This window comes from Galeopterus variegatus, unplaced genomic scaffold (genome assembly GCF_000696425.1).
Source record: "Galeopterus variegatus unplaced genomic scaffold, G_variegatus-3.0.2 Scaffold407, whole genome shotgun sequence".
NCBI classification, from domain to species: Eukaryota; Metazoa; Chordata; class Mammalia; order Dermoptera; family Cynocephalidae; genus Galeopterus; species Galeopterus variegatus.
In genome coordinates this window covers 517557-527284 of record NW_007726518.1, presented here as the reverse complement: position 1 = coordinate 527284, position 9728 = coordinate 517557, and the positions used below count along the sequence as shown (strand labels likewise).

Here is a 9728-nt window from a genome sequence, read left to right as displayed (position 1 = left end):
CTGGCCCGGTGGCGCACTGGAGAGTGCGCCGCTTGGGAGCGCGGTGGCGCTCCCGCCGAGGGTTCGGATCCCACATACAGACCGGTTCCCGCTCACTGGCTGAGCGAGGTGCGGGCACAGCACCGAGGGTTGCGATCCCGTTGCCGGTCCCAGTCCGGTACGGGCGCAACACTGAGGGTTGCGATCCATTGCCGGACACGAAAAAAGACAAAAAGGAAAAAAAAAAAACTATTCCTTAATTTTAGAATCATATATATCAAATTAGCCTTTTTAACATTGTAGAATTTTATTCTGGGGTACTTTATGTTCTCATTAGTGGCCGGATCTTCATGGTATTGATATATTGTCATCTAAAACATCATCAGAAAGGAAGAAAGATATTTTTAAAAACTTAAGACATGGTATTTAGAATCCTGTTTTTAAAACTTATTCAAATAAAACTCTCAATTCAGAGACAGATACTTTCTGTGACTTACATTTTCCATTCTTGCCGTATTCTTTCTCCCACATACTACTTCATCATGTTTGGTGGTGATGTCTTTTCCTTTTCCAATAAAACCCTTTTTGGGAGTAGGAACTGGTTTTGCTAAAGGCGATTAAGACAAGCCAAATATATAAAAATAGCAAAGACTAAATTGCTGCATTCAACATTGTCTGAAAAGACATTTGAATCTAAGAGTAAATTACCCATGAGGTTCAAAGACAAATATAAAGCTAAAAGGGTTCACTGGAAAAATCAGTCTTCCTATCCATTCTACACTCTGAAAAAATAAAAACATGGATACCTGGTATGTAGGGATCATCACGAGTATCCTGCCAGTCAACCTCGTCTTCAGAGCTATCACTGTCTTCATAAGGATGCACTTTTCGATAATTTTCAAAGGAAATGGAAACTTACAAAACAAAAATAGTTGAAGATTTATTTAGGAGCACAGTATAAGCATTTTCTACCACCTAATGGAGTTGTCACAAAAAGGTTATAGTACCTTTGCTATCTCCATTGAATTTTTTTTCTTCACGCCTAAGCTGTGCATCATATTCTCTGTCAAATTCCATCTGTAGCATCTGAGCCAGCATTAGGTCGCTGGAAGTGTCGATGTTTTCTCCAGTAATAAACGGTCCTTCAGCAACACTATTTAAAATAAGGCAATATAAGTTAATATACTGGCTTGTATAAACAGAGCCTACCAATTATGACAGTAGGATGTGTCTTTTCAGTGTTAAAATTGTACTGAACAATGGGAAAGAACACTACCAAACCATTCACCTTCTCCTGGCCAGCAAGCCTCGAGACCAGTGGCATGCACTTGTGAGAGCACCAGCTGGGACTGAGAGAGCTACAAGAGAAAGCTAAAAGAAGGTCTATAATAAAATCCAAACTGAGACCCAGAATTCATTTGTTCTGTGCTCTACTCAAAGGAAAGAGAAATATTTATGAAAAGATAAACTACAAACACTTGCTCAAAACTGTCCCTCATCTAGTAAAACTGTTGCATGAACATGAAATAATTACAACCCAGAGAAACAGTGGTTTGACCAAGATAATACTGAAAACCAGTCCCAGAATCAGGACCAAAATCCAAATATCAGTGGACTCCCGATATGGTGCTACTGCACTGCTTTTCTAAACGTATTTCTAAATCACTTGTCATGATGATCACTAATCAAATCCTAAAACTTTGCTATAATAACCTGCTAGATAAAATAGATACTTTGTGAATTTCACTTACGAAACTTCAGGAAATGCAGCAGCTTCTTCTTCTAACTGCAGTTCTTTAGCCAACTGTTCACTCATTACATCAGCCAAAGAACATGATATTGTATTTTGAGGGGTAGCCCATGGACACTATTAAAAAAAAGATGCGGATCAATACATAATAGTGAAACAACGTTCCTCCCAAATTGGAAATAAGGTTACCCTCTGAGAATTAAACTAGTTTAAACCCCAATGAATGATTAGCTATATGTAAAAGTCATCTCAAAAGTAAAAATATCGGGCTGGCCCGGTGGCGCACTGGAGAGTGCGCCGCTTGGGAGCGCGGTGGCGCTCCCGCCGAGGGTTCGGATCCCATGTGGAGACCGGTTCCCGCTCACTGGCTGAGCGCGGTGCAGAAGCAACACCAAGGGTTGCGATCCCGTTGCCGGTCCCCGGTACGGGCGCGACACCGAGGGTTGCGATCCCGTTACTGGTCAGTAAAAAAAGACAAAAAGGAATAATAAAAAAAAAAAAAAAGTAAAAATATTTCCCAACCCAAATCTAATCAAAGATAAATATATAACTAAAACAGGCAAAAGCACTTTCTAGCCTACTAGGTAGGTATGTCTACAGTTGAAAAGCACTGTGCTTTACACCCCACTAGCCAATGAGCCCATGAAACTCCAATTCCTTACTCACCTAGCAATCTTCTGCTAATAATTTGGCTTCCCAAGTAGATTTTCTTTTGGGAATAGACTAACGACTAGCACAATTCAAAGCCCACTGAGAAGTTATAACTCATTCTAATTTAAACATTAAGTCAAGTGTACAAAGTGTGTGTCAGCCCCTCTCAAGACATCTTGGGATATACCAAAACAAAGACAACAAAGAACAAACAACAAAAATGATATTTCTGAACTTTAGAAGCTGAGAAACAGACTCTTGAAACAATATGGCTACAGCAAAGTAATACCCTATGAGATCGAGCTGGGCTTCCTCAATGACATCATTGTCTCAGCCTTCTTGAAATATAAACTATAGAAGGTTTATTTCACAATTCATAATTTTTGAGAGGACAAGCTTTACTTAGCAGCAGCAAATTATTACATTTTACAGTCTAGTGATTAAGACCATTAATGTTGAGTAAGATGTCTAAGTATCTCTTGAACTTGCCCATCTCTCTCCAACCCCCTTCCATGATTCTACTTTAAGGTATCCCATCACTGGGTTACTATAAGACCCTCCTAACTAATCTTTGCTCCCAGTCTTACTTTTTCCATTCTCCACACCACAACAAAATGGTTTTTCTTAAGATGCAGATTTGATTGGTTCCATTTCCTTACATAAATCTCTTTTATTGTTTCCCACTGCCTTTAGGATAACATTCAGACTCATTCCTTAACTACCCTAGTGTCTAATTTACTCTATAGCATATGATGATACCAGTTTTAGCCACAAAATTATTTAATCAAGTTTAGCCTGTACAGGCTCTTTAGCTGGTCTAAGGGCTGATTGGCATGACTCTCAAGAGACAACTGGACAACTGACCCTCGTTCAGGTTTCATAGTGCTGGGGTTCAGGTATTTACTTGGCTCAGGTTGTTTGGGCAGAGCACCTAAGGGTGATAAACGATAAGTATATTTATGCCTGAGTGAATCAGAATCCAGTTTTATCTAGTCTCACCCTAAGATAGAGGAGATGTACCTGGCCCCTACCACATACCTACATTAGCCTACTGCAGAATTGTTCCAGCCTTCTATAAGGCCAGACCTGGAGAGAACAGGGGGCTTCCTGAAGGTCTGATGTGACACATTCACTCAGAGATTATCAGCAAGTGAGCACTCTCCTGGTGAGGATTTTGAGGTCTAGAATTGTGAAGCTGTCTGTAATCTGGAGAACATAGCTAATCTTTTGGCACATGAATCTGCTGACTTCCTTCTTCATCTTCTAGGTAGAAGATATAATGCTGTCTAGCCTAGAAATGCTACATCTGATCAGTTTCAAAGTCCAGGTTCAAAAGGGCAGATGACTGAATTCTCTAACTCAGAATTCTCAATCACATTTGGCAATGACTAATACAGCATAACATAAAACATATGAACATTCATTATATTTAAGTCACTTGGCTAAACATACATAACTGACATAGATTATTTAAGTTATACAATAACTGAGTAGTTGCAATATCATCCCCATTTTATAGATTTAGAAATTGAGACACAGAAAGTTTTTTTAAGCCAAGATAAAAAACTGTAGATGGAAGTGCTGAAAATTGAACCAAGGCAGTAGGACTCAAGAGGCTGCACTCTCGGCATTTTGCTATACAGCTTCCCTAATGACCTTACCCTGGAATGTGAGAAGCAAACTGCGCTTCTGCCTGCGATATAAAATCCAAATGCCTCATCAAGGAATGTCCCTCACAACGTGCCTGAATTTATTCTTCTAGTCTCAGCCCTCATCTATTCTACACATCAGTAACACTAATCACATGCCAAATATGGCATCCCTCACTCCCTGCCTTCACCCATGCTTCTCTCTCTCATTGGTTTTTCCTCTCTTCTCTAATTTACACCAATTAAATATCATCTCCTCTACACATCACTCCTCTGTACATACACAATGTCATCAGGCTAAGTTGGATCCCTTCCTTTGTATTCCCATATTATGCAAACACTGTTAGCATAAGACTGATCACTACTTAGGGTTAATGCATCAGCCATGAAAGAGCAGGAGCCCCTTGAAGGGGGGGGTCTTCTCATCCTCAGAGCCCAGCATAAAGTTTCAGACATAAAGAAGCATTCAAGTATTTACTGAATAATATGTGCTGAAAAGAAACACTGCAGATATTCAGTGAAACTGCCAGGTTGTCCATAGGCTGCAGAGGTCTGGTACCTTTCTACATCCCTACTATGCTAATGTCCTTTCCTCCATCTCACCCACCTATTTCTGAGGTTTCTAGTCTTTTTCCAGTCTTTTTCCATCTGTCAATTAATTCTGCTAAGGGATAAAGTGTTAGCTAACAATTTCTCAGAACAGGCAAAAATGATAGTCAGTAACTTTGTTCTCTTGAGGCAAAGATGTACCTACTCCCAGATGGACTGGCTCACAAGGGAAACATGTAGAGACCACAAATAGCACCAAGACACTTTAACTGCCACTCCTACTGATCTTGCTCCTCAGAGCCTTAGACTCCAGAGCTATATTTCCCTGTACCTCTGTTGACCAGCTCTGCTGGACCACCTCACCCTGAGGCAACTTTCCGGAGTGAGGTAAATAAGTAAAGATTTCAGAAAGATTGCCAATTCCCATACTTCGAAATCAAATCCAAACTTTTCAAACCAGCCATCAAAAGCCCTCCATAAAAATTTTCCAGGCTGTGTTAGGGACAGCTTCCAGGCAGGGGGCAGACCCCCTGGACCTTCCTCATGGGCACAATCAGTTCACATCTCAGGGGGGCTTAGAAAATTTACTAGAGGCTTCTCCTATGAACAGGCACCATGGGGCAGATGTAGGGGAATCCTCTGTCATCTTGTGACTCTTCAAACACTCTTTGTTAATAGAGAAACTTTACTAAATATTAAAATAATAATAATAAACCTAAGGAGATGGGGGAAGCCCTCCATAATCTTGCTCTATCCTACCTATCCAAAGTCATTTCCCACTATTCTGTTCACCAACAACATAAACTCCCCATAGCATCTAGATCTGATGGGAAACCTCACTCAGTCCTTCCCAGTAAGTTATTCTACTTAAAAGGACATCCATCAAGCCCATCACCAGCTCCCTGTTTCTTTCTTTCCTCTTGCTAAAGAACTGTAAGACCCACACTATTGTCCTTTCCTTTGCAAAACTGCTACCACTAACTCTGTTCATGGGGGGGGGGGTCTTCATTACTACCATATTTTCCCATATCTGGCTAGCTGCAGATTAGAGGGAAATCACCCCCCTTTTCTTCCAGCTCCTAAAGATGTGCCTCTAGCTTCCTGTCCCACTTTTTAAAAAGTTTTATTGAAGACAACTATGGGGAAAGAATCGAGTAAAATCAAAAACAGCAAACATGATAGAGGCACATAAATAACAAAAATTCAGTCCTCTACTTGAAGCAAGTCAAGAGAACCATAACCACCAGTAATGTCCCTTTTCTAACCATGCACCTAGAAGATAAAGTCTGTGCAGAATATTTAAGTGAGTAATTTTACATCTCAAGACAAAGGTCTCTGGAAAAACTGACCTGGGTCTATAAAACAACACTAATCCATTTTTTAAAAACTTTAAATTTTGGAATAGTTTTATATTTACAGAAAAAGTTGCAAAGATAGTAGAGCTCCCAAATACCGCATACCCAGTCTCCCCTACTCTTAACATTTTGCATTAGTATCATATATCTATTACAGTTAATGAACCAGCATTGATACCTTATTATTATTATTAACTGAAATCCATAATCAGATTTCTTTAGTTTTTCCCTAATGTCCTTTTTCTATTCCAGAATCCCATCTAGGATACATTACATTTAGTTGTCATGTCTCTTTAGGCTCCTCTTGGATGTGAGTTTCTCAGATTTTCCTTGTTTTTGATGACCATGACAGTTTTGAAAAGTATCACTACTCCACTTTTTACAGCTCCTTTTCCAACACAGCTACATACTTCCTCACTTTTGCCTTCACAGTTTGCAAATCCTCCCTTCTTGGAATATCCCCTAAAATTCACTGTCCATAATAGCAGTTCTGCATTTTGTAACTGGCACCCTGGGTCCCTGGAAGAGGGGTCCCCAAGACCCTTTTAGGGGATCTACAAGGTCAAAAAATTTCAAAATGATACTAAGACATTTTTTGTCTTTTTAACTCTCCTTCTCTCAAGAGTGTGGAGTGGAGTTTTCCAGAATCTACATAACATGTGATGGTATCATCACTCTGCTGGCTAATGGAATCTGCGCTTGTTCATTCTTGTGTTTTCTGGAATTTTCTAAGGTAGGAGGTTAGGATGTAAATGTGCAGTTTCAGAAATTAACTCTATTTGCTCTCAGTATTTCTATCATGCTCTTATCACTCATCTTCAATTACACCTGCTATAATCTATAAACCTGTGAAACTGGATTTTCTTCATATACTTCAACCAAAACATATCACAACAGATTGAATGAAAAAAGGAGATATGAAAATTTAGCTCCCTTCAAAGAAGCCACACATTAAAGAGATTTGCAAAAGTGTCAAACAATCCTATTCTCTTCACTTTTTTTGTTTTGAAAAATTTTAATACAAAAATATGTTATTTATGTTAACATACAACTTTTAAATGACTTAATTTTCAATTTCTCAGTTTTAATTTCTGATATGATAAATATCAATAGATATAACCAATGTAAACAAAAGTTCTTTGGTCCTCAATGATTTTTAAGAGCATAAAGAGGTCCTGACTAAAAAGTTTTGAGAATTTTTGGCCTTTAACATTCTTCCCATTTTTCAAAACCCTCCTCAAATCTCTACACCCTCCATGACGTTTTTGTAATCGCTTCGGTCTTCCCTGAGGCTAGAGAAGAAAAGGATTAAGTTATACTTTTGGCCTCCTTCTCTTTTGCCTGTTAAAGCCCTTTCTTCTTGATAGAACTTCTATAAACCAGGAATTTTTTTTTTGTTCAATGACAAAAATGGGATTATATAGCTCTGATAATGTACACTTAAATGAAAATGATATAAAATGTTATTATTAAATTAGTTTTGTAAGTGAAATTTGTTCTAAAGTCAGGATGTATTCTGAGCACAGTTTGTCTCATTTGACACTTTCACCAGCCTTTGTGGATGCTTAAGTAGATATATTTAACATGTATATGTTTATTAGTCTCTGTTTACTCATTTTGTCATTTTATATCTACTGATCTTGATCTTGTAAACAAGGCCTTAACACAAAAAATACATGAAATAACAGGTAGATGTAATAGCTTAGATTCTTCCTACAGTTGTATTAGAACTCTCAAAAAAATCAAATTTTCTTTACTTAATAGCTAATTAATTAACACTTTTCCTGTTAAGACCAAACCTGAAGATACAATAAGATTAGCAGGTGACCTTTTATTTTAATTTAATTTTATTTTATTTTTCTCTGAAGATTACCGCTAAGGGGATCTTAACCCTTGACTTGGGTTGTCAGCACCACGCTCCCCCAAGTGAGCTAACGGGCCATCCCTATATAAGGATCCGAACCTGTGGCCTTGGTGTTTTCAGCTCCACACTCTCCCGAGTGAGCCATGGGCCATCCCTAACAGGTGACCTTTTAAATGCACAACAGTTCTACGTTAGCATGCAAAGAACAGTTATGAAGCTAAAATAGCTGGATTCCTTCGTAACTTTAATTTAAGGAACACAAAATCCCAATGGAAACAAGCCTGTTAAGTAAACCTTCAAAAATGTGGCACAAAAGTCTTTTCATTCTTCTAATGAAAGTATCGTGAAATCGAGCAGCCTGAAAACCAGAAACCAAATGTGAAGTAAATGTTTTTGGTTTGCCACTCCAGGAAAAAAAATTTAAACGTTAAAGCCCAGACAAATAATGAAAATTCATAACCGTTTTACAGTATGTAGTGTACATTAGCGTTGGGAGAGCGATGGAGCGCCCGGATTTTATCTTTCATTATTTCAAAAACAAGAAATTACCGAACTGGTATAATGACACTTGTCAAATTAAGTAAACAGCTTCCTAAACCAACTTTCTATCTGGCTTTCCGTGTATTGAGCTGACTCACTTGGCCCGTGAAAAACAGTTCGTGCTTGTTTTCCCTCAAATGTCAGCCTCTGTAGGCCAGTCCTGCTCAACTATATGCTACGGAGATTCAGAAAGCAAAGTGCAAAACTACCCAGGGTGTCCCTCGGGAGCCCCAGCTGCCCTCCTACTCCCACCTCGGCAGCCCCGCGGCCGGTTCCCCCTTTCCGAGGAAAAGGTCCCGCCCTGAACATACCGAGTCGCCTACAGCGTCGCCCTCTCCCCGCCTTCCAAGAGAACCAGTCCGGGTGACCAAGGCGGGTACGGCAGCCCCGACCGCCACTCACCTTGCTGGGTCCCCAGGCCGCCCCAGGCCTGGGCTCAGGTGATGCCACTCCGACCAGGTCCATTGGGGGGAAAAAGGCAGCGACAAGAACAAAGCAGAGAGGTGGCAGGACGGGAAACAGCCTCCGCCGAGGAGACAAGCGGTGAAGGGGCGACCGGTTGTGGCTGCTGCCGGAGGTAAGGTGACAGATGGCTGCTGCGGCGGCGGCGGCGGCCGCGGCCGGAACTAGACCGCGCCTCTTCCGCCCTCCCCGCTGGGACAGTCGCTTCCGATTGGTCGGCTGCCCCAGCCTCCTCTTTAAGTCATTTTGCCCCGCCCCCGGGCGGGCCTCACTTCCGGCCGCTACACTCAGGGCCGGAGGCTGGAATGTCCGAGGGGCGGCAGCTAGTGGTCACGGTCGCTCGTGCCGGCCAGGTCAGGGGCTGGGTGTGGCTTCCTCTGGCCCAGGCTCTGCTTAGTCCCCGCGCCGTCTTGCCCTTCCTTCCCTGGCACCCAAGTCAGCCGCTGGCGCTGAACTAGGTTAGACTGTGTGAACTATAAACAAACTAACCAGGTGCTCTCTGTTTATTCATTGTTTCCCGGCGTGATTCTAAACTGGGATGATTTGGGAGACAGAAAATGGCAGGCTTAGAGAGGGGAAAGGGACTGAAGAAGACGGTCGAATTTGTGACTGCAGTTTTTGTTTGAGGGTGGGCGTAGAATGCGAAAATTTGTAAAATGTGTTATATGACATCGAGCAAAAATAGGACTGGATAATAAAAGTTTTGATTCTGTGTTTTATAGCGTGACCGAGTAAAAATAAACATTACTTGTCACTGTATCCACGCACTTAACCCTGAGGAGTAAATATTATCATTATCTCCATTTCACTGATAATGAAACTGAGGCACAGAGAAGTAAGGTAAGTTGCTTGAGGTCATACACACAGCTAGTATGTGGCAAAGCCAATACGTGGTGAGCCCAAGCAGTCTGGGCCTGGGGATTGGCTCT

General features: G+C 41.0%; 1 protein-coding gene across 1 annotated transcript in view; it reads right to left on the bottom strand.

Annotated features, from left to right (window-relative positions):
* Positions 1–8944, bottom strand: part of RIOK3 (RIO kinase 3) — a 26983-nt gene extending 18039 nt beyond the window's left edge. The window contains exons 1-5 of the mRNA XM_008568406.1: positions 8740–8944; positions 1731–1846; positions 987–1132; positions 786–893; positions 477–586 (exon numbers count right to left, since the gene is read on the bottom strand). Of these exons, the coding sequence (XP_008566628.1) occupies positions 477–586; positions 786–893; positions 987–1132; positions 1731–1846; positions 8740–8802 (543 nt within the window). The 5' untranslated portion in view covers positions 8803–8944. The remainder of the gene's footprint in view (positions 1–476; positions 587–785; positions 894–986; positions 1133–1730; positions 1847–8739) is intronic.
* Between the last annotated feature and the right edge of the window lie 784 nt (positions 8945–9728).